General features: G+C 41.2%; 2 protein-coding genes across 2 annotated transcripts; one reads left to right on the top strand and one right to left on the bottom strand.

Annotated features, from left to right (window-relative positions):
- Positions 1 to 10,782: 10,782 nt before the first annotated feature.
- On the top strand, positions 10,783 to 13,255 carry LOC138597487 (prolactin-releasing peptide receptor). Its single transcript, XM_069669090.1, has 3 exons — positions 10,783 to 11,245; positions 11,327 to 11,724; positions 13,034 to 13,255. Exons 1-3 carry the CDS (start codon positions 10,783 to 10,785, stop codon positions 13,253 to 13,255), a joined length of 1,083 nt encoding a protein of 360 aa, XP_069525191.1.
- Positions 13,256 to 21,620: 8,365 nt separating this feature from the next.
- gpr184 (G protein-coupled receptor 184) lies at positions 21,621 to 25,589 on the bottom strand. Its single transcript, XM_069668083.1, has 2 exons — positions 25,247 to 25,589; positions 21,621 to 23,210 (listed from the first exon to the last, which is right to left on the bottom strand). Exon 2 carries the CDS (start codon positions 23,166 to 23,168, stop codon positions 22,137 to 22,139), a length of 1,032 nt encoding a protein of 343 aa, XP_069524184.1. The 5' UTR covers positions 23,169 to 23,210; positions 25,247 to 25,589; the 3' UTR covers positions 21,621 to 22,136.
- Positions 25,590 to 26,045: the final 456 nt, after the last annotated feature.

Here is a 26,045-nt window from a genome sequence, read left to right as displayed (position 1 = left end):
TTTAATCTATAATGATACTAAAAATTAAGGATTTCTATTTATAGATAGCCTGTTATTCACGTAATTTGCATGCAAAACAGGTCTACCCAACCAGCGGACAAAAATTTCCACCTGCGGCACTTTAACACTTAAACACTTTAACACTTAAAAAGTAGCCCAATTCAGCGGAGAAACCGTGGACCTGGCAACCCTGGGGACAACACACAGGGTATATATAGACAATCAAGAGGGAACGAGCCACAGGTGGGTCTAATTAGGACAGGGTTGACACAGGGAGCAGGGATGTGAAAGACAGAGACAAGGGTGACTTTCAAAATAAAAGAGGAAATGACAATATACATAAAAGGAAAACAAGAACGGAATCTTAGTGAGGTTAACGGACTGTGTCAGCTATGGTAAACGCAAAAAGCACATACACAAGCAGCAGTTACAAATGGAATCGTGTTTATGTCCTCCTTTTTTTAGCTCTGTTTTTGTCTCTACCAGCTCCTGAGGGTAATATCTGCCTCATTGGCTGCTAAATGCCCCTATACATCCACCAGCTAGTCTGTTACTGTGTCTGTCGGCTGTTTGGGGCTGAGCAAGCGGCAGCTGCCTGATGGAGCCAAAAACGACACTTTGAGAGCGCCCAGAGAACTATGGGATTACACAAACGATAAAGCTCATTAAAGCTGAGACAAGCAGCAAGCCCATTAAAACACATTTTATTTTTGTTTAGTAACCAAACATTTTAGATATAAATATGGCAGCCAATCATCAGCCTCTTAAAACAAGAGAACCGAACATGGATCATTTAACATGGGTATAAAAGCATGGAACAAACATTTAATGAGATAAGTAGAAGAGAGATGCACACTTAAGCATCTTGATGACACACACACACTCCCACGCTGACAGCTACATGCTTTAACACTTAGACATTCGCATCAATATACCCAAAATAAATACCAAAATAAAAGCACTAATTTTACACAGTTAATTATACAGACAGCTGCGACACACAGATAACAAGGTTATTGACTAAATGCAGACTTAAACCCCAGTATCTGACTCATACATCAGCAGCAAACAGAAGCAACCATAATTATTATTCAGTGCCAGTGATCAGTTTAGACATAAGTTCATATATTTTCATACATTTAGGGGTCGGCAAAGACGACATATAATAGTTTAAAGGATGAAAAGTTTGACATTTGGATTTTATCATACAATAAAACCTGTATTTATGTGCTTTTGTTGGTATGTGTTCATCTTTTCCATTCATCTGTACGACCTGCTGCTGAGTGTACCTGATATTCTTATTCCTTTTGAACGCACTTCTTTGAGAGCTTCACACAGGGGCAAAGTGATCCTATTTAAACACTTGGTTTTCTTTCAGGCTCATACAAAAAGACCTGCCATGCAGAAATATAGCAATCCATATCAACCGCTTTCACTTATCTTTGCCTTTTAACTCTGCTTCTTTCTGCTCAGCAGCTCTCCTGGGTTGACCAGGATGGTGTGTATTATTGAGTCATCTTTCTTGTGCTGAATTGGTCCCTCAATTTGATGCGGCGTGAATTGGTTGAAAAATAAGCCGCAGAGAACATTTCTGGGCTCAAGTGACAGATTTTCGTCACGAGTCGGACACTAGTGATAAGGAGCTGCTTTTGGCGGAGAGAAACGCAATCTGACGTGATTCCTTGCTGCTCTCATTGTAGCTGCTGTCGGTGTGTCAGAAGGGGTTCCTCGCAGGGGTCATTACCTTACAAAGAGGCAGCAGGATCAATTTGTGGGAAAGTGACAGCATTACAAGCTCTGTCATGTATAGAGTCACAGCTACATTTATATATAGGTTGTCTTATTTAACAGTGCGTGTGGATTTTAATTTTAGGATGTATTTGTTGTCAATCAGTTGTCAACTCTTTTTCGTATGCAACAGCATTTCTTTCTTCTTTTTGCTGAAATTACGGCACATTTTCATCCTGTCCTCACCCTGGAGACTAAACAGAAAATGTGATTCTGTTCTTTTTCTCATAGGATTGCTCATTTTGTCCCTCACACCACTTCAGGAGTGGAAGAATCTGCAGGCAATCAAAGCAGCCATCGAGCACATAAGGCGAAAAGAATAGTTTGCCCTGTTTCCTGAGGGAGCATAATAGGTATCTGCACAGGTGTTCACAGCAAAAAAATGTGTGCAAAAGTGTGTTTTTGTGTGGGTGGGTGTGTGTTTGTGAATGGACCAAAGAAAATAAAACAGAAAAAGGTATGACAGGGCTCAGTTTGTGAGGATTTGAGGGAGAGAGGTTATGTGGGTCCCTGTTCTCCCTCCCTCTGTCACTCTCTCTCAGTGCAGAGTGAGGCAACGCCTTCTCCCTGCCTGAGTCCTTTTATCACTCTAGGTTTTCTATATGAGCTGCAGGAAAGCATTTGTTACAAGAGATTTCAGATCTGGAACTAGAAAGGAAAAAATAGTGGGGGAAAAAGGCGACAAAGAAAAGGAAGAAACTAAGCTCATTCACTGAGCTGAAGAGGCACCACGCGGGGATATTCTCTCTCATATCTCCTGTTTCAAACATCTGCACAGGTAAGATGCTCAATCGCATATACGCTTATTAACACTGACATTTACAGATTTGCATCTATGGAGAGGACACAGATAATGATTTCCCACAGATATTTGCTCTGTGTTTGTGTGTTTGTGGCATATAATTTAAAAGTGCAATTTAAAGGTTGGGGTACTTTGCATGATTGTCTAATTAGGAGTTTTATTTTTAATCAAACACATGTTACTAATTCATAAGTGACATCTAATTAAATTAAATATTTTATAATGAAGACAGAGGTTGGATAAATAATGTAACAGCTGGAAAATGATTTGGATGCTGAATTAACTTAATGACAATGAAAGACGGAGCCTTTAAAGTGGACCTAATTAGGATTCTAAATGGTGATTAGCATCTGTTTTCACCTTTAACAGGTCTTGCAAAAATCATATTGATAACTGAGTTTTCAAAGTAGCATTACCACAGCTCAGGTACTTCAGTACTTTGTATGTTATATGTTCATGTGCATTTGACATATACACAAATACATGCATATACACTTGTATACATACATATTTATGCGTTAGAAATGTGTGGAAATAATACTTTATGTACAGTTTAATGACAGTCTGTATATTCATGTAAAAATGCAGCAAATACAGAATGAAACTGACTTAAATAGATTTGACATGATGAACACAGATATTAAATGTATAAGGGTAGCAAGTATTTACACCAACACTAACAAGACCTGCTCTTTTTGTGAAGTGTCTTAACTTTGGTTATAATTTGGCTATACATAAAAAAATTGATTGATTTCCAAAATGCTTCGGCGTTTAAGAGCCATACTGCAGAACATGAGAGCATCGTTTTGCGATTTCCTCTTGTTTTTTAAGAATTCCGAAATGGTAAAAATATTTTGCATCTTTATATCATTTCATCAAGCCATGTCCTTCACAAGGCACGAATACAGCAGGTAACAATAACAATAGACTTTTTAGGGGTATTTTTATTTGCAGCGTATTTGCTAAAAGGAGTCTATTCTCAGTAGGAAAAATGGACAGTTATTCTTGTACTCTGCAGCATCTGTGGCACTAAGCATTTGTGTGCATCCTGTCAGCATGAATGAAGACCAGGAGGGAGGGGTGCACTGTCAGAATAAGAGTTGAAAGCTGAACAGCAGGGCATTTGAAAGCTCTCGTTAGAAAAGCAAACCCTGAAGACAAACGAGAACATTTTCTGCAAGGAAACGCATGAATGCACACTCCTGTGCTGCAGCAACAAAACACGCAAAATAGTTTTTAGTGGGAAACATTAAGCTGGTAAATTGTGTCTCCAAACTCACACCCCTAAGTGTATTTTTCTATTCACTGCACTTGTCCAAATGTGTGTGTCTTAAATTCTAAGTGCTCCTTGGCAGAGGCCATGCTGTTAGCGCGGGTTTGACCTCTCTTAATAAAAGGGTCACAAGAAGATAACATTTAGCCATGCGGTGGATCATTAGCCCTGCAGACTTGAAAGGACAGTCTCTCTGCAGGGTGAAAATTCAGTGTAATAACATTAAAACCAGCCAATTTCTGGCTCAGACTTTTATATCACTGCAAGTCATGTAAATCATTCAGCAGCCGCGGTGGGAACGTAGGGTGACAAATTGTGTAATGAAAAGTTAAAGAGGGCACAAACTTTATCTTTTTCAGTCTTAATTATCTAAAACCATGACTCATTTTGTGTTGCATACAGCCGTGTCAAAAGGAGCAAGCCCATAACGTTCTAAATTTAAATAATGAGGTGCACCATTAAGTCATCTCTCCAGAACTGCATATGGTGAACTTTGACCTCATTTGTGTTGCATGTTTGTCCAGCCTCTGCCTCCAGCTGTACCCTGATGTCTCAGCAGCCTCACAATGATGGAAATGCATGATTTATTTAAATATCTGGGGTTAGGAAATGTCAGCGGAGTCACAGGGAGCAAAAAAAAAAAAGTGGATGTAAAGACAGAGAGCAGACAAAGTACCGTGAAAGAGAGAGAGTCGTCGGGAGCCGTCGTCCGTCCTGTTTTGCATTTTGAGGGTTCTCAATTCTCATCACGCCTCGCAAATTAGCCGAAGGGTCTGGATGGTTTCCACAAAGGCCATGGCAACAGCGTTACCAGGGAAGGGTGGGTTTCTTCCAGGCTGTCAGATAATGTAGACGCTGTAAGACCAGATGGGATCAGGGAACATATTCCTGCTGTTGATTATGGACACGTGCATAACGAATTAGAAATCAAAGACACAATGCAGTCAGCCATGATTAGAGCTCTAAAGACGGAAGTGCTGGCGAGCAAGTAATGGTTACTAACAGGTTCTGAGTAGGACATGGAAGATGTTTTAAAAGGTCCCCGAACTGAGTGCTCTGATGGGCTGCACATATTGGATCACTGAAGTGGATCCATCTGCTTAAGATTTTTTCAACTATCTGAATGATTTATTCGAGTCGGGATGAAAAAAACACCTGTCTCTGCCCTTATTTAGAGATTAACACACGTTTAGTCATGTTAATTAATAAGTCATGTTAATTAACATGACTTATAATTGTGCCTCCATAACCCCAGAATGATTTAGTTCCTGACAAACGGCATCATAATTCACCATACACACAGTGACATCACGCTCAGGGTGGAAAGCTCAAATGCTACTTTAAAGTTAAAGTGCTGTGTTTTTGTGTTGTAAGTCATATTCAGCCACTTCCTAGCTAATATCATTAGCCCCCTAGCCTACTAGCTAATATCGTTAGCTAGGAAATAACTGAATTCTAGGTTTACCTTTTGATTGTGTTGTACGATACAACAGCAAAGTCGTAATTCACTAATGGTGATGTTAGCTAGGAAGTTGTTGAATGCTAATGTCAAGTCCCACTCTTGTTCAGCTTCCAAAGGACACAAGGACAACTCAAATTTCCAACTCAATCACCTTAATTTTTTCTTTTGGCTTTCTCAGTTGATTGGTGTGTTTAGTAAATTAGGTTGTAAACCTTTAAAGACAGAGAAACAAACATTTTAATTAAACATTTTTAATTGAATTTTAAATTAATTTAAACATTTAATTAAACATACATGAATTAACCACTTTTCCAGTCAAGTTTTAACATTTAACAGAATTTTAACCTTTCTAACTTTGTATTATCCTTTTGTATCTTATACTTTTAATTTTTCAAACTCAAAATGACAAGTAATCTTAGTGCAAACTCATTCAACAGAAAGTCAATGAAATCAATGCTGCCATGTGTTCCTTAACCAATCTACCTTAACCAATGTACACAGCAGTTAAACATAAACTTGAACATATTAAGCAGCATTGCAAACACCGTGAAAGTAAATAAAACATTTCACCGACCATTGAAGTCTTTGGATTGAACTTCTGAGTGAACCTGGAGCTTCTTCTCTCTGAAGTTTGCCTGAATGACTGACCTCCATTTCTTCTCAGGTGCTCCAAATCAGTGCCAATGACTGATTAGGTGACAAGCAGCCTGTTTGCTGCTGCTGGTGCACTCTGGGAAGTGTAGTCCTTCCAGACCCATTCCTGAGATTCAGCTCAACAGCTAATGTTAGCTGTTGTCTGATGGTAGCTAATGGGTTATCAAAGTTATGTTTGTTTATACTTTCCTGTCAAATCTTATAACACTTTCACATGGTAATGTTAGCATTTGGACACACACTAGTAAATGTTTATATTAGCTAGAAAGTGGCTGAATGCTAACATTAGCTGTTGGTAGCTAATGGGTTATCAAATATGTTGTTAAACCTTTTTATTGCTGATCGATCAAAAAGCATGGAATCATAATGACCGGTCAAATGTTTCACTCTTCAATGATTTACAACGTTGAGCGTGATGTCAGAGGAAAATGGCTGCCTCGTGAATATAGTCCAGTGCTTTAAACACAGTGTAATTAGATTCTAACAAAGCCTAATGCATTGTTGTGCAAGACTCCATTTCATTCATAAGAAGAGACATGAGTTTTCACATTTTGACCAACTGTCTCTTCACCCTCCCATTCCAGACGCTAGGGCAACCAGCGGTGGCCACAAAACTCACAACAAATGTGAAAGGCCTTTCCTTAGCGATGTTAGTTTTTTGCCTTCAAGGCTGCTGTACTAACATGACTGGGCAACATGGTAATATCTACATACGAGACACGCTACACTTATGAAAACATACTTGTGAATATTATATTCCATAACTGCCACTAACTACATAGATCCCTGAACTTACACACCAGACATTTAAGCTGATACCCTTTCCCTGTCTAACACTGTGTCAAAACCCGGCGAAGGCCATATCATATGATTCACAGTCCATTACTTTTCTCTTCTCAATTATTCCGTTTTTTGGATGGCCATGAAATGTGGTTGTTGAATTATTCTTACAGGGCTGTGTCTGGTTTGAAGGCCTCGTAGCCTTGTTGCCCTGTTTGCCATTTCTCTTCAGTGGTCGTCCAAGAGGGACATTTTAAGATATCTTTGTTGAAGATAAATTGTGGGCCTTTAACATTCAATGTAAACATATTACGGCAGGATACGAAATGCACTTTTTACAAAAAAGATGAAAATAAAATTACCTACATTGATTGTTCCTACATAGCTAGCCAATTTGATTTAATCAGTCAAAGATGTAATACGCTACTGGTTGCAACGCTTCTTACAATGCACTACTAGCATACCAGACACGAGAAAACTAAAGCACCTTTTACACTGCCAGTTCAAGCCGGGACTGTTGCGCCTCTTTTATGTCTCGTCTTTAATGTAAAACGCACGGAGGTGGAATGGTGGGGCAAAGTCGTTCCACCTCTGAGCCGGCATCAGAGATGAAAAAAACTCGACTGAATTTGATCCAGTTGTTTTCCGAAAACCAGTATTATTTATGACTCACCAGCTTCCCTGCTGATGCTTCTGAATGTTACCAGGGAAAGCAAAATAAAACAAACCATGCTGTAATGTGCCCCTCTGGATGTTTCCTCATCCAAACACAGGGGGAGGCTGACTCTTTCTGTTGTTGTTTAAAAGCCATAACACCCCTGGCTGTTCCCCTTGAAGTCTTTCACTCAGTGCTCTCTGCAGGCTGTGTGGCTGGAACTGTGCATGAAGCGTCCATATTCAGGTTTAGTGTAACAACAGGTAGATGAGACATGGTCGGTCAGGGGTCGGTCAGGCCTCCCTAATCAGGGCACGGATAATCACAAGTGGTGCATGCCACTTTTTGTGTTTTTGTTTCTCTAAATAAAAACACAGTTTTTACTTCAATTTGACTAAACTACACTCGACTCACTTTGAATGTTTTTTTGTGGTTTTCCACTGGCAAACGTGATTTGTACCAAGTACTTTTTACTAACTCAATTGAGGTGCAGAGTGAGCTGAGCTGGTCCCACAAGGTGGAGTAAAAACCAACAGACTACTGATGGAGCACAGATGTTCAACCACGAAAACAGTCACTCCACTCAAACAGGACATGCTGTAAATAGGGGACCGCAATTTTTCCTGTTGACCCCGATTTTTAAGATGGCACTCTTTTCTTTGTCGTGTCTGTGTCTGAGTTGCATTTTAGATTATGTCATGACAGTTTCATGAGGCATTGCTGTGAAAATAAGGTATGCATTTCACCAACAGTAAAGGATCTGCAGTTGAAAATGAAGAAATAAAAAGTGCTCAGTATCGAGAGCAGGTTGAATTGAAATGAGTCGTACCAGTCAATAGAAATCAGGCCTTTTGCTGAGCATATCCAGAAAGTACCAAACTATTTGAAAGGCTCTCGTTGGAGGTACTTACCAAACATCAGAGGTTTGGAGTTTCCCTGTGGTCACTCTGTAATCAATACAACTTGCTAAATCCTGATAGACTTCTTACTCAATATACTTAAAAATGCATTTCCACACAGATCTTTCAAAGAAAAAAATACAGAAATTCTGTATATGGGAAACACTGATCTTCAGATAAAGGTCAGGATTTTCTTGATTCAAAATGGAAAAAAGAGAGAAGTTGACATTAACAAAAGATTCACACACATCAGAAAATCTTTTGAAGGGCTGGCAGTGATTTACTCAAAGGCATTTCAGTGTTTTCATTATTAACTGCCCAAGCCAAAAGGCCACACAGTGATGGAGAACAGACAGTGTGACGCACCTGGTAAATAAAAGCTAAAGAAACAGAAAAAGGACTGCACTTTTATTTCTTATAATGTCTTCTATTAGCTTCTGAAACACACTGGGTTGTCTCACACCTCATATACGATTTCTGTTATCTGTGTTTCTCAATATGTTGTTGTGGTTTTATTGTCGCCCACAACAATGGCTGTGCATCTATACGGGCTGATGGAGTGTCATCTGAACAAAGCAGAGATGACATTTCTTTCAGCTAGTTTTCATCACACAGCTCAGATGAGTCTTGGTCGGAGAGCTTTTAATTCTGGGAGTTGGAGTTGTTAAACTCTGCATTATTGCGAATGATGAAGTATTGAAATTGTACTATTCAGTAGTGTATTATCTGTATTACCTGTAAAGACAGGCATTTTTCACAGCTGACATTTTGGTTTGTTTTTAATTATGCTCAGGGGCATAATAACAGTTTTTATATGTGTCTGATTTTTCTTCAAATATTTCATTCAAATCAGTTCCGGTCTCTTGAGAAGCAGGACCATGTGCTTTGTTACGCCACAAAAAAGTACAGAACAACAAATCTGCATCACTTAAAGTTTTTGGGAAAACTGTGCAAACACTTCAAATTCTTGACAATTAAATAAATAAAGACGGCATCAGTTCAAGTTTTAGAGTGGCCCTTAACATTAAAGGTGATGTCAAATGTTCCTCTTCATATTTCATACCTCTGGGCTCCTGTCTAGTAACTACAGGCTGATGTGGCAGCACAGGCCAGATGGGATTTCACAGCTATTTGAAGGCAGCAGAGAACATGATGTTCCAATATGTTCTATATTGCAAGGCGTTGGCACTCAAACATCTTCCGTCTATTGGGACTCTCTGGACATGTCGCTGTAACTTTCTCAAGTATCCATTAACCTGAATCTGGTTCTGAGGTGTAATATTCTCCAATTTCCTTCACAGCTAAAAACTTGCCTTTAAATATAAATCACCTCTTCCCAGGATCGTTTCAGAAAGATTCTCCAGGTGGGATTCATCTTGGATCCCTGCAGTAGCATAAAGATAATTGAATGAATATGACTCTATGAAACCCTTTGAAGCTTTGAAGATAATCCTCGCATACAGACGTCTCTTTTCTGAATGCCTCTCTACTTTGAACTAAAGGATGAAATACTGAAGTTGTGATAAGATTAAGCAGCAGGATGAGTTTTGGATCATAGCTTGCTGACATATTCATCCACTGTAGTGAGTCAAACAACAGCTGCAGGGCACAGGGCCAAACACCATGCTGTTTGTTTTTTTAAGATGATTTTTTTTGGGGGCTATTTTACCTTTATTGATAAGACAGCTGAAGAGAGACAGGAAATATTGGGAGAGGAGATTGGGGGATGACATGCAGCGAAGGGCCGAGGGTGTCGAACCTGCAGAAAGTGCAGCGGCTGCATCGAGGACTCTGTATATGGGACGCCTGCTCTACCGAGCTAAACCAGCACCCCGACACTACAGTTTATAGTGTAAAATAAACTCTTAAAATTTTAGTGAAAACAATCCTGCTTTTAAAGTTATAATTGTCTTTCTCTTACTCTCCTGATGATGTCATTATCTTTTAAGTCCACTGCAAAGCCTCCATTCATCCACGCTACAGCGCAAACATCAACTGCTAGTAGCTCATTCTGCATATTCCAAAAGGTGCCAAAATTAACCAAGTAGTAAACAAATTAAGGTAAAAAATTAGCTCAGGTTGTTTACCACCATTGACTACATGACTCAATGGCAACATTATACACTTTGGTAACATCCTTGAAAGTGGCCAGAGTATGGGGCTTTTGTAGGAGATAGAAACCACTCGTGCCATTGAATTGTTCTTGCCCATTTTCACCTATTGCACTTTCACTTGGTTGTCCTGTTCATGGTAAAATGATGTAATTGTGAGTGTGTATTCTTGGCCCTGATGTTACTGAAATCTAAGGTAGTGTCAGTGACCAAGATCAAGTGCAGACTTCACATCCTGATTCTCTATGTGACTCCAAAAGAGTCCTTAATGTGAGGTTGATTACTTACTTCAGATTCCTGTCGTACTGATTTATTGATGATCAATCTCTCCGTTCTTTGAAGGTTGACCTCCAGAGACATGGACATCGTCATGAATGGGGACTACAGTGTGATGGATAACACCAGCCATGAGAGAGGACAGGAGAGACTAGAAGGCAGCCAAAGCCAAGGACTGAACCACAGCGACCCCCTGGACATGTTTGTCGGCATGGAGCTTTTGCTGCGGTTCAAACCTCTCTTCCTGCCTCTCTACTGCCTCATAGTGGTCGTGGCCGGTGTTGGGAACTCCTTCCTGTTGGCTTGCATTTTGGCCGACAAGAAACTCCACAACGCCACCAACTTTTTCATCGGGAACTTGGCAGCTGGAGACCTGCTGATGTGTTTGAGCTGTGTTCCCCTTACCGTGTCGTATGCCTTCAGCAGCCACGGCTGGTCTTTTGGGAGAGCCCTGTGCCACCTGGTCCCCTTGCTGCAATGTGCCACGGTGTTCGCATCAGTGCTCTCACTCACTGCTATTGCTGTGGACCGCTACATCGTTGTGGGTAAGGAACTTTATATCGTTTTTTTGATCATTAAGTGTGTGAAAAAAAACGCTTTAACCTGTATTTCCTTTCCTTTCTCAGCTCATCCAATCAGGAGGAGGATCTCTGTGTGGGGTTGTGGTGCAGTGACTGTGGGCGTCTGGCTTTTATCTCTGGCCCTGGCTGCGCCTCCGTCTCTCTACACGCGCTATCTGGACCTGCGACCCAGCGGCATGGACCTCGTTGTGTGCGAGGAGTTCTGGCCAAACAGTGGCAACCTGCGACTTCTCTACTCCTGTTTCATTCTCATAGCCTCCTATATGATCCCTCTGCTGTCGGTCAGCTTATCCTACTGCGCCATTACCGTTAGCCTGAAGCGCTACTCGGTTCCTGGAGAGCCGTCCAATAGCCAGCAGCGGTGGAGCCAAAGGAGGAAGAAGACCTTCTCTTTGCTGGTGGCCTCGGTGCTGGCCTTCGCCCTGTGCTGGCTCCCCCTGCAGGTGAGTCTTAGATACGCATTGTTAGATACAAAGCTTAAATAAAACTGGATTCAATAGCTGGATTATACTCTCCCTTACACCTAATATAACATACTGTGGAATTTGAGGAGGATCTTCATTTGGAAGTTATGTTTGGGAAGGAGATGATGGGCCTAATTCACAAAAGGATTACGCAGAGACAAAAAGGCACCACCTAATACTCAAAGCACATGCAAAGGGTTAGATGCACTGTGCTCGGTGCTGTTTGCGTTTGTGCAAATGAGCCTCATTGCAAAAACCTTCTCATTTGCAAGCGCTAGCGATAACAGCATCTCGCACCATCTGCAGAGAGTTTGTGGTAACTGCGGCACAGTACAATACGGGCCGTCACGCTCGCAGTTTCCAGTGATCATGAACACAATTCCACCCAATAAATATAAGTGTCCGTAAATGCAGTCCGTAAATAATGTTTTAACTTAAATTGTTATAATCAGGAGATCAATCAGTCCAGGGCTGTCCGCTTTACCCTGGTACGTACGGCCACACTTTGTCCATTGTGTCCATGTGTGGAGACGGTCTGAAGGTGTTACGCAGGATGGGGATTATTGTATCTGGACGAGCTGCTCTCGTGGGCTCGCTAAAGGGTGTGTTGCAGACAGTATTACTAGTAAAACACCTGTTGAGTCCGGGCTTTACAATAAACCGTTACTCTCCCTTCTCATTATCGATCTGTGGTTGGACTTAAGCTCCGTGAGTGCAAAGCTCAATTAATGCGTGAGAGCGCAGCTCTGCACAGCAGAGAGTGGAGGTGCAGACAGCTTCTCTCCACAATCAGGTGCAAAACAAGAGCAAACTGCAACAATCTGATAAACTTTATGGGCGTGTTTGCACCAGAATATCATCTGTGCAATTAACTTGAGACAGAGCAGAAAGCGGGGGCAAACAATGCACTGTTTATGGTGCTTTCAGCGGACGCAATCCATTCTTAGTGAATCCCCTGCAAGTTAGCATCTACTGTTATCTGCTAGCAAAAGTGATATAAAGTATAATATATATATAAATAGAGAAGCTTTAACGACCCATGAGATAATTCAATTTTATACATCGTTTGGCACAGCAGGTCTTCATCATCATCAGGTGATTTTGTCCACAACACCAACATGATGCAATGAGGCATACAAAAACAGATCAGGATTTCATCATCTTATTAATAGAAGATGACAACAGAGGGATTATGTTTCAGTATGATGGTGTTTTACAAAAGCATCTAAGTGTCTCCTGCAAGTTGCAGATTTATTGAATTAAATGCTTTCTCCATGTCCGTGTGTAGGTGCTGAACTTGTTGCTGGACCTGGATCCGGACTTCCACATCATTGGGAAGCGCTACGTTAACGTCTTACAAGTCTGCTGTCATTTAGTGGCCATGAGCTCTGCATGTTATAATCCCTTCATATACGCCTCCCTGCACAGCAAGGTGCGCATGCACTTAAAGGGCTATCTCTGTCCCTGTCGGCAGAGGGGGGTGGAGGAGAGAACGTCTTCCAGGAGCTGATTTCTAGCCGTGCCTGCTCTGATACAGCTGCTGGCACGCAGAGCCCTGTTCTCACCCACAAGCTACAACACCTGCACCCCGATTCTGATGTTAATGTCTGCTTTACATCCATTCAAACCAAACCTCTGCATGTTTTTCCGGCATTTTGCCACTTCAAGATATTCACTCCTCTTTTGTATAGTGTCACCAGAGGCAGTGCTGCGTAAAGTCATGACAAACAGGCAAAGAAGCAGATCCAGACCAGACTGTAGTTCCAGTGTGATGATGAAAAAGATCAAGTCATCCATTTGGATGTTTTCTTGGACGGCCGAGCTGCTGGCAAAGCTGCAGCTGTAAAAAGGCCAGCAGGGGCACAAACAGACCCTCTAAGGAGGGGTTCTGTAGCAGACTCATGTTAGAGGCTGAGAGTGGGGTTGGCTACTCTGCTTACAGTGAACACTTGGCTTCAGGGAGCTGACCGAGCCGTGAACTCTTCTCACCAGATGTTGGCTAAGGACAAAAGAGGATGATGATTTTGTCTCTGCTTTTAGATGTCCCTCTTGTTTTATATATCTCCTGAATTGTGTTTGGTTATTTATGTGGGAACATATATTATCTGCTTTGTTAATGTGTTTTACTGTATGTGCACTTCTTGACTTTCTGTGTTTTCTGTGCAGATGGAAAAATAAGTTCATGTTGACCTGCAAGGAAAAGATCAATACAGCAGACTTCAGACCTACGTTTGTCAAATGTAATCGATACCACATTCACAAAGGTGTTACCTGATGAACAAAAGTCTCAGTGCTTTGCTTCTGTCTGGAAAAAAAGCAGATTGGCACAATGATCAACTTAAAATTCAGAGCATGAACAATAAAGTCACACGTAAGCCTCGCTGTGCTGCCGTTTTGTTCCTGTCAGGAGTGATTAATGGTTCCTTTGTTTGTCAGAGCCTGAGTATCGCGTCAATTTCTGAACATGTGTACTATTAAAGGACGCACCAGAGAACTAATGTGGTTTATATGCCATTTAAGCACCATTAATTCTGTTCACTTGGTTATTCACAGTCCTACTGCTTTTACTGCTAAAAGGCTATATTTCCCCACTTTAAACAATGCATTACACATAACTAAGGTATCACAGTGCAGGACAGACTCAATTTGATGGCAACTAGCAGAAACAGAAGAACTCATTGTAGCTTTAGTAGAAGCTAATAAGCCCCAGCTCCCCAGCAAAGGCTGCTGCTGATGCTAACAGCCAGCTCTAAATAATCAGATTACTTTGCCGTGTGTTGCTCTGAAGCTACATGTCACAGTGCTTTTTACCTCTTAGTGAACTTTGAGACAACATCAGCTCTCCTCAATTTGATTGTTGGCCTGATGCTTTTTAAGAAGAGGGTCTGCGAGGGTTTGTTTTGTTTCTAATAAGGAAGGTAAACTGTTTAGACCTCCCTCAAAGGCCACAATGTCAAGCACAATGACTAAAGACATCATGTTGACTAAGTGTTAACATAAAACCTCCATGGATTCAAAATTTCTTATATAAAGAGCGACAATTGTCTATATTTGCAATTTGCTTCCTGTCAAATGTTTTACAGACATCTCAACTATAATGGTGGTCTATTGTCGTGTCAGAAAAGGCCTCAGACCAAGGGCCAGATGGGGCCTGGGCCTCTCCAGATTGAAGTCATACAAAAATGAGATGAGGAAAAGCAGGATCTGATGAAACAAGGTTTTATTGAGTCACCAAACAGACCCACAATACAACCAGAATCTAAGCCCGGGCATTTGAGACTGAATAGGCATTCACAGAGCATGGTCTTATGTTCCCTAAGGACGCCCCGCCTGTTGCAGGCTCACAGACGCACACTCCCATTTTTTAATATCACGTCTATTCTCTGATTATTTTTAATAACGAAACTGACTTTTAAGTTGGTAAATGTCAAGTTTCTGTGTTGTCTGGTTTTTACATGTGTAAAAAAAACCTGCTATTGTTTGTCTGGAAAACATCTGACTCGTGACACGGTTATTTCTGACCAGCATTTTCCGCATAAAGGACATTGATTTCAAACATTCTACTTGATATATGTTTTTCACACAGATTATAAGTTCTTCATTCTGATAATATAGTTTACTTTCACCTTCAAGATGGCTATACAGGCTCTAAGAATTTTCCCAACACTATGAGGAAAATGCTTTTCAGGCTTTCAGGATTTTTTGCTGCAGTACCAAAAGTGTCCACTGGGACAAAATGGCAGTAAGGTTGAGTGGTGGTGTCATATCTCAGCTATCTTAGGCCGGACTCAGACTATACAAGGCTCAAAAAATGTTCGACCAAATTCGACCCTCAGGATAATCTGCAACGGGTTTTACGGCTCAAATCTTAAACCTCCCGAACAGCTCTAAGGGGCTGTTTTTTCAATAATTACACGTTTGATATTTAGGACTTGAAATCTGGATGATTACGTTGCACCGACAGAGAGGAGGAGACAGAGCAGCTAAAGGTGTTTGCAAGCAAAGGTAAACATTCTAGTCCCAGAGCTAGCGTTAGCTAACATGCTACTGTTGACAAAAAACAAGACTGGAGTATGCGGCTGACTGCTTCAGCTCAACGTGCGCTTTATGTGGGCAACACTAGAAGCGTGGCGTGTGTGTGACGGCTGCGGGACGTGTTCATGTTCATTTTAGATGAGAGTCTTCACGCTGCTGGCGTGACATTCGTCTATTTTACCACAAGCCTCGCACGGTTCTCAGCCATAATACACAGTGAAAATGAATTGTGGTGAATCCTATTGATCTCTGACAGCAATATTAACATCTCTTCCTGTAGTAAAAGTCACAGGCATAGAGAGTAAAGTAGGTCAACACTTCTGGTACGCTTTTTCAAAGTAAAAGCCCGATCTGGAAGTCTGACTCCCCTCGTTTGTACACAATGCTTTTATTTTTGTTTCCCGGGCCGTTGTTGTAATTTTTTTGACTTTATTTGTAACTTTTCTACAAAGTTATTTGATAGATAAAGTCACTTTATCACTTGTTGTGTGTTAATTAAGGTCCCGTTTCTAATGTAAATAATATCGCTTTCAGTTAAGACCAACCCACGGAAACCTTTCAAACAAAGACCCGAAAGTACTCCTGGATAGGCTCGCTGCGGAGGACAGCGGACGAGCAGCCCCGTCTATTCCGCCTACTCTCTATGGCTCTGAAAGTACCGTCACTCACTCACTTACTCAGTCAGTCAGTCACATACAGACCCATGTGTAGGGCTGGCCCGGTGGTCAGCTAAAAACTGCTAATATCTCACCTGAAGTTCTTGCTGAAGAATAGATAAACCCAAGTTCAACGTATCTCCCTAAACATTTCTCATCCACACATTCAGCATTTGCATTTTTTCTCACTTCAAATAATTACTATTATCGTCAGTTTGTTTAGACCTGCCTACCTGTGAGATCACGTGAGATCATACGACATCACTTGAGATTGTATGCTCCCTTTTGCACACACACAATAATCTAAATTGCATCGTGTGAGTGATGTTGCATTATTTTCCAATCTTGTAGTTCGCTCATGTTTGAGATTAAAGTGAAGAACTTAATTTAAGTTTCCTTGCATGCCAGATGGAACCTGATTCAAAATCATTTGGGATTGTAAAACTCCTGTAAACTGAATCCAACCTTTTTTTTCATAGAAAACGTAATTTTTGTTGTTTCTATCAGGGCATTTGTATTTTGTCTGTAAATATTCAATTCAGTCTATGATATGAAGCTTGCATACCAGTGCAGTAAGTGAACAAAACTACAGAAGTGGACATCTTTATTGCTTTTGTCTTAACGCCAAACTAAGAACACCTTGTACAAACTTTGGTTTCAATCGAATAGCTAGCGATACAAATGTGAAAAAGTAACGAAAGGGGCCTTGAAACAAATTATCTTTAAAATAATAGGTTAAGTTATGTGACATTAGTTATGATAGCCCGCTAGCTACCTGTTGCGAGGCGATTGCCAGGCCGCGTTTGGTGACACAAGGGTAAGGGCGGGAACAGCCAGTGACACAAACAGGAAATCCTCTGTAGACCAGACCGTCTCATTTCAGTTCAGCCTTCGTAGTCTACGCAGGCTACAAATCCTCCGTAGACCATGTCCTTTGAAGGATGCAGCCACCAAACTGAGACACAACTTTTGAAAAGATAATTTTAGTTAAGCAGAAGCATTTTGTCTGCCAAACCAAGTCTATGATATGAAGCTTGTTTATCACTACAGTTAGCTACTGAAACTTCTTTTCAACCTTCTTCAAAGCTACAGAAGAGGAGATCTTAATCACAAACTAAACACTTTGCAGTGAGGATTTAGACTTGCTTGTCCTTTTGGGCCAACAGACAGATTCCCCTTTAACCACCTTACACTGTATTATGTGCTGTGGAAATGGGAAAGAGGAAACATGAAACATAGATGTTTTTGAAAAAACCCCTGAAGTCAATTATTTTTAGAATACTGAACAATAAAAAATACCACCATGACTGAAAATTTCCAGTTTCCATAACAGTGTAGATACAGAGTGCTTTCTTCTCATTCACAAATAAAATGTTTCCGTAAAAGAGGAAGTATTTTAAATGTTAAATAACACTGAATCATTTTTCATGGTTCTCTGCCTGTACACGAGCTAGTTAACGAGAAACACAAAAGGAGGATACTGTGGTTACGTCTGTTTTAGACAGACACCTGCATATGCAGTGAGAGACAAAAAGGAGACCAGCTGTGCTATTCAGGCAGCTGTAACATTTGACTTCCTGTTAGTTCCTGTCTGTGCATTAAAACCGTTTGAGTCTTTGTTTTTGTTTTTTTGGACTTTTAACCGTTACTTAACGTCCTTAATGAAAACTACATGTAGGTTTTTTTAGTTTTCATCCATGCAGTGTGTCTGTGGGCGTGTGTGGGTCAGGAGGATTTATGGTTAAGGTTTGGTGTTTGTGATTCATGTCGGATGGAAAGCTTTGACATTTGAGAATATGGTGCAAAACAGAATTAAATACACATGCAAATCTTCAATTATGTTTCATGTACAGCCATGCAATCACCACAAAAGCTATGCCACTTTTACAAAGCTTATAACGGCCAGGTTCAGCTTAGTGGTGAACATACTGTAGAAGAAACACAAACGAACACTCACAAACATGTCTTTCAAACATTTATGACATAATTAAATAAGGTAATTGAATTTAATGGTGGCAGCCTGACTAATACACTGTAAAAATTAATTACCTTGCTTACTGTTTTGCTTATGTAACATCAAATCTGACGATAAAGCACTTTGTGTTTGTGGTTGAGAAATGCATTAGCACAATTGAGTTTGATTATTAAGTTTTGCTGGTTCATTAAAGACACACTTAATAACAGAGAGCAGCATGTGATCAGCAGTTTAGTAGATTATTTTTACCTGATTAGCAGTGATTGCTCATTATAAAAGAAGTCTTCAGAGTGCTGTTTCGTATGTGTCACAACACTCAGCTCTCAAATAACTTCAGTCTAAGAATAGCTTGTCTAATGCATTCAGACCAACCCTGCGTTATGAGGCTATGAGTCGGAACAGCTAATCAATAGAGCCGTATTGATTTCTCCAGGAGTCTGGCTACTCCCTGAGTTAGCTCATTAAAAGCTGAGTCTGGAGAAAATGGATCTGTAATATATTGGGCCTAATGCCACATGATGGACTGCAGGTTGGGCTCATTTCTTGACTGCATTTTAACATTTGGAAACATGGGCTTTTTCATGTTTGGCTTTTTATAATTGCCTCAAGCTTTAGCTGGTAAGAGTATTAAAGTGAAAAAATAGACGGAGGGGGGAACCTTTAGGGAATCTTTAATATCATATGCAAACGTCTCTTTCTGAAGCAGATTTCCTAAACAGATCGTACTAACCACTGCAAACTGCGAATTTCAGGTGCCCGAAGCTCGCTCCCTGACCTGAAGGTCTGACTCGAGTTACACGAATCACGGCAGGGCACAAAAAGCACTTTTCCCGCACACAAGGGGGGGAAAACAAACGCCACAAACCCAGCAAAATAACTCGCTTTACTGACAGAAATTGATCAATAAGGTCCAAAAACATCAGATGGTGTAGAAGAGCTGCACAAATAAATTTTTATCTCCATTAATGTTAGCTGGGTGCTAAACTGGATCGGGCGACTGAAGTCTCCTGCTTATGCTCTGTGGGCGCCTGGGCCTGTGAGGGATTCAAGCCCTGGGTAACTGACTCAAGTGACTCGAAAACCCGACTCTCTTTAGTGAGTGACTCATACAAACTCGAGTTTGTAAAAAGAGTCGAACCTCCCATCTCTACATTTCAGTACTTTCCAACTTCCTTTAACTGTCTGTGCTGCATTCCTTCCCATTGAAGGCAAATCTTAAGGTAAGACTTTTGCTAAAGTCACTCAGAAGAAGTAAACCTTGTGTTTGTTATTGGGACTATTTTCAGCTGGGAGGCAGCTACAGGGAACTGTGATGGGGGGAGCTGGATAGTATTAGCAGGTGAGCAATTGAAATGCGCATTACTGAAATGTACAATGCAAGCACAATTAATTCCATACTTAACTATTGAACATAACATATCAAAAACAATCCAAAGCCACCACAGAAAGCATTTGTGGTTCATCATCTGTGAGCAAGAAGACTGAAGAAAAAGGTAAATATGGTAAAGCAAATACATCTAACGTACATATAAACAGCAACACAGCTACTGCCAGCTAGCTAGCATCTGCCTTCCAGCTGTAGCTAGCATTAGCCCAAGTTATACAAGTAGCTAACTCTCGGCTAATGATGCTAACTTACAGTACTAATGCAGCTCGTTCATACAGCCCTCTTCTTCACCTTCCTTATTGTCTATATTATCCTCCATGTGTCGCATCACTGTGTTTCCACCTCATTAGCATCCTCATTGCTAGAATTAGCAGCCTGTGATAGTCACCACAGACATCATCCATTTCCCCTTGTTTCTTATCGACAACAGAAGTAACGCGGCCCATAGTGAGCTGATTTACACAAGCTTATTTTTCATGTTAACGACTCGGCCTTGATTACACATCTATTAGCATGCTAATGACCTACAGAGGCTTATATTTCCAGCTGTGTCCGCCAGTCAGTTTAGAAATGAACAAGCCTTTCGGATGAGAGGTGAAACGTCTTCAACCAAGTCCGGTTGCCTTTTGGGTTAAGCTTTGAACAAACTTGTCGTATTTCACTGAATCAGTTGGACACATGCAGTAACTCCTAGACTAGAAACTGTTAGCGTAACATACGTTTAATGTTATTTTTCTTCACAAAACTACTGGGAAGTAGGGGGGCTCAGCCGTTTATCAAATATTTCTGACAGCAGGATATGAATAAGGCCGACAGCAGGATGATTTATGTGGAAGTGACTCAAAATAAACTACAGCGCCCGTGTTTTTAATAATGAAAGAAAATGTTACTCATGTGGGGAGTGAGCTTCATGAGGCTATGAATACACTTGTGGGTAGGATCAACTCTTTCGTTCATCACTTTTTAGTGTTTTTATTGGATTTGTTGAAAAAAATTATATTTTGATGAAAAGATAAGGAAGCATTTAAATATATCTGCAAAGCTGCAAAAAGTTCATATGAGTAAAATATTCACTCACGACACGCTAAATTTCTTTCCCTACAACATCCGCCCATTACGGGCAGGAGGAAACATGGCCAGTGAACAGACTTAAGGCAGAAATTACATTTCCACTAAAGCATATTAGGCAAATCACTTTAGTGGGTATGAACTAGCTTTCAGGAGACAGTCTGCTGTATAAAGAGCAAGGACTCAGCAGTAGAGGCTTTTAAAGACAGAGACCTGCTGGTACGAACCTTGACAGCGTCACGATTCATACTGCTTATATGCCAAGTGCTCAGCTGGGGATGTATTAATGTGTCCTATAAAGAGCTGCTGTATGAATAATGGAGAAAATATAAAACAAAGCTATAAGAGCTTTAACGTTGACGGTTAACTTCCTCCCTCCTTTCTTTCTTTACCTGTCTGCTGCCTCGGTCTACTGTAGTTCAGATTTAAATTTATTAACTTTTCGTCACATAACACAACTTTGAATAAAACTCTAGACATAAAATTCTCTCCGTGTGTCGCTCTCAACCCTCTCTCTCTCACACTCACAATCACACAGGTCTACCTTGATTGCAGCCTTTTCCCACTTGACTCATGACGTACTCTGCTGTACTGATTACCTTTATGTACGATTGTGATGGCATAGTGCTTGAATGTTTAAGCTTGTCATTATCAAAAGCCTTCTGTTACGCTGTTCGTTTTTAATGGCAACTACGAAAATTGGTCATCGCATATTTTCTAAATGAACAAACCAAACATAAAACACAAGCTCCTTTTCAAATCACTGGTTTATTTGGATTTACATGCAACAAGTTTCACTGGCGCATAAGACACACAGACGTGCTAGTAAATAATTTCTATAGCATGCTTGTTAATGAGCCTTTAGCTATACTAGGGTCATGCAATCACAATGACAATATTCTTGTATAGATTGGAGGGAAAACACAAGAGCTCTTCAACCCCTGCAGAGTCCAGCCACAAACCAGAAGTGTCTGCCTCTGAAGCACCCTTAGGGGTGCAGAACCTGGGAGTACAATCCAATTACAGAGCTCTGAGATGCATGTTATTTAAACCACGTCCTCCATATTAGGCAGAAAACATCCAGCTATGAGGTTTCCTCCAAGGACGTCTGATTGCTAGTACACAAACGGTTGATTAGGCATTGTAAATAATCCTGCTACTTACTGTGAAACTGTACAAATGAAGACATGAGTTCAAACAGCTGAAGTATTCTGTATAATCATGTAAGTATATATGCATGCACGCTCGCCCACACGTTATGCATTACTTTTTATATTAAATTAGCATTAGCCTTTTCTCTGGTGTATGCAGTTAGAACAGTGCCATTAGACTGTGTACTTCGATACCTCCTCCAGAACAGTTTCGCCTCCTCCTGGACTCCGTTACTGACCAGCACGTACAGCACAGGGTCCACCAGGCAGTTCAGACTGGACAGTGCCAGCGTGCACGAGAAGTAAAAGTGAATTTTTTGTTCAAACTGGCAGTAATTTCCGTCAGATAGTACGTCACTGCTATTGTAGAAGGCCAGCGAACGTGCGAACAGGAGGATGTGATATGGAGCGAAGCACATTGAGAAGATCCCAATCACGCCAAAGGACAGCATGCGGACTTTCCTTTTAGCTTGCGCAGTCAGGCCAGGGCTTTGGCCTACTTTTGCCAAGACCCTCCAGTAGCTTACCGCCAAAATCAGCAGTGGCAGCACAAAGCCGAGGCCCACTCTGAGCATGTTAAATAAGGCAATAGGTGTCTTAATTGGGAACGTCTCGTAACAGCGGTCGTTATCGTCATCATGGGCATCTTGGAGCCCATCCTTGACGAGTACTATGATGTGCAGCACCGTCACTAGAGCATACACTGTGGCACACTGCGCCCAGGCGTAGCAGGATGTACGATGGGTTTTGGAGCGGAGCGGGAAGGTGACCACCAGGCAGCGATCCACGGAGATACAGCAGAGCAGGAGGATGCTAATGTACATGTTGGAGTAGTAAAAGAAGCCAGCTACGCTGCAGGATTGAACGCCCAGCTCCCAGTGGTGATTCTTCAGGTAATAATTGATCCAAAGAGGCATGGTTAAAATATAAAGCAGGTCCGAGATGGAGAGGTTGAGCAGGAAGATTCCCAGGACGTTTCCTCGCTTCACTTGCTGCCAGATGGGACCGAGAGTCAGCAAATTGAAGATCAAACCGAAGATGAAAACCAGGATGTAAACTGACATGAGAAAGTCACTGATGGGGCTATCGCCGATTTTAACACAGTCAGCTGAGTTTTTGGTTGTCGCTTGTGGTGTAACTGTGGTGTTCATTGTTCCTTTTGTTTTACGTCTCTTTACTGGTGAGAAAAAGATCTGCAAGCACAAAAAAAAACAGAGCGTCAGTTTTAAGAAGTGAAAGCACACAGGCAGCACAAGCTCACCTCTACGATACCTTCATCTCCAGCTTGGACATTTTGTATCCCCCAGCCTATTTCATGGTTCAGTGAGCCTAAGAGAGGCAGACTGGCTCCAGAGTACATGGTGTTTGAGCCGAAAATTTAAGAGAAGGTAGAAGCTCAGTCATGCTCTTTGACGGTAACACTTCAAATTGAGATTGCCAAAAGTCCCTCTGTATTACCTCAACTGCTCGGTACGGGGAGAAAATGCTGACATTTCCTGCATAAATATTGTGGCTTTACGAGATTAGGAACATCGACGATTTAATGCCTTATATCAAATGAGTTGGATGGATAGACCTCTGCTCCCTGAAGCCCTAATGGATCATTTTATGCTAATGCTGCTTTTTGTTAAACTGTCCATGAATTTGTGAACCGATTGCGCTGCATGGTTGAAAGTCTATTTACATGTTATGTGATCAGTGCCTAATAGGTCCAATTAATTCGCACAATAAGAAATTGTGATTTTGTTAGGACACACTAACCCACAGTCAGATCCTGCCAGACGGACAAATGGACCAGTTTAATGTCTGAAGCTACAGCCTGCAGAAGAACTGGGTGGCTCAAACATTTATCCAAAGCAGTAGGGGGTTAAATGTTTATTAGTAATGTCACAGCAATGCTCTGTATGAATTTATTGATTCATTACAACATACGGCTGGAATTTTTTACTTAAAATGACAAGATATATATAATTTTTGCACGTACATTTTATCTTGTCAATAACCTCTTTCTCCTTGAGATATAGCACCAGGAATTTAACCATGTGCTCCCTATATTCCTGCCTATTTCTCTGTATCTCGCAGGGTTTTTTTTTTTTGGCTCTGCATTTTGCTCTCCCGCTGAGGCCTGGCTCTTGTGTGTGTTTATAGGCTCAGGAAGCATCTAATGCCATTAACTGCTGGGCAGAGATAGGCTGTCCCATCCAAACTCAATAATGGAGGAGCCATTTAGAAGCAGAGCATCTTTAGAAAATGGTAATGTGTGCCTGTGCTCGTGCGTGCGTCTTTGATTGTGAGTGGAAATGGGTTTGATTTAATGGGTTATTAATGGGTTGGAAATCACACTGACTGATTTTGGGAAGTTTTTCTCATACATTTGAAACCTTTTTCTTAAATCATTCAGAGGTTGTTGTTAGTCACCAGTCTGGCTTCAGTGATCAACCATAAAAAGGTATTCCCCTCTTAGTAATAATGAGAGTTTGTTCTGTCACTCACTTTTTACAATCAATGTGGGGGCTGCTCAGTTTCCTTTAAGTCTGCGAGTTTTCCTCTTTCTGCGAGCATTGTTTCTCTTTTACATAATGCCTACTTTACACAGCCCATCCATGCTCCAATCCATCATTTCATCCACACGAGCCAACTATGTGTTTGTTAATATAATAAACTGAGCTAAGCCTGGTTGCTATAACACAGTCGTGTCACCAGTGAGGCAGTAAAAGAGCAAAACGTCATCTTCTCTCAGAGGGGGGAACATGTGCACAACAAATCTAATCTTCCAGGCAAAGTGGAAAAATATGCTTCATAGTTCGCCTCCCTAATACCAAAGCAGTAATTCATAGGTATTTAAGTCCACTTCAACAGAACATTCCTGGGAATTTCTGTCATTTCTCGATGCCGAGCGGTTCCCTGCTTCTATCATCAACCTGTTGTAGTGACCACCGCTGGGAGAGCAACATAAAACTTTCAACTCTGCAGAGAATCAACATTTCAAACCTAATTATTTTTTGCAACGCTGACTCACACCGCCTCAAGCATGCTGTATTTCCCTCGACAAGGGTTCACCGGAGACGAAAACTAAACTAGCAAAGAAAGTGAGATTTCAAAGTAAATGAATACCTTTAACACGCTGCCTGCAAAGCGTTTAAAAAGAAAAGAGTGCATCACATTTTAACTTTTTACTTTGTTACTTTTAGAGTGTTACATTCAGAAGTGTAAATAATAGTAACCTCACCTGTTGTTTTAGATTTAAAAAAGTGTGTCTTGGTTGTAAAAGTAAGCTGTCCAGTGGGTGAAGACTTTCAGACACATTCCAGAGCTGTTTCAGGTTAAGCAGAGTTCAGTCCAGGATGGTCCTAGGATGAGCTTCAGAGGAGACTCTTCAGAGCTGCTGACGCACAGCCAAGCCACAACGGTCCCACATGGTACTCTGAAGACAGACTATGAGCAGCTAATACTATAACCACAGATTCAACTGTTGTGCTCTCTGTGCTCTGTCTGATATTAGCGGCGTGGTTGAGATGACTTGCCGTTGACAGCCACAGTGAAAATGTCAGCAAGGGATGAGACGAAGTACAAAAAAGGGGAAGACACGCGTAGGAGGAGGGAGGTTTGGCTTTTTTGTACGCGTGCAGGGAGGAAGTGGCCTTCAGGGGTGGGGAGAAGCACCAGACAGTGACGAAACGCATATGATGCAGATGGTAATTGCCCCTGAGAGATTGAGAACAAGCTGCCTCTTGCTTAACTGTATACAGTGAGCATTGTGTTTAAGGGAAATTTGATAGGCAGACCGCTAGCTTTCATGTTACATACCTCTTCCCTTTTTTGCTTTCACTCTCTGATGTGTCGTTTCACAGTGTGAACAGAGTCAATGTAAATCAGAATGGAGCCGTTTTGACTTCTTCAGACCAGCTCTCACTTCGTCATCATGCTCACCTCAGCGTGAATTCCTTTGACGCAGATTTCACCTTAATTATGATTCACGTGGAACAAAACTGAAATCCCACATTTGTGTCCCTGCTGAACACAAAAAA

This window comes from Semicossyphus pulcher, unplaced genomic scaffold (genome assembly GCF_022749685.1).
Source record: "Semicossyphus pulcher isolate SPU_LCO1_2020_fin unplaced genomic scaffold, fSemPul1.0.p SCAF_19, whole genome shotgun sequence".
Lineage (NCBI taxonomy): Eukaryota > Metazoa > Chordata > Actinopteri > Labriformes > Labridae > Semicossyphus > Semicossyphus pulcher.
The sequence above is the reverse complement of the archived record's forward strand: the minus strand, read 5'-3'. Positions and strand labels throughout refer to the sequence as shown.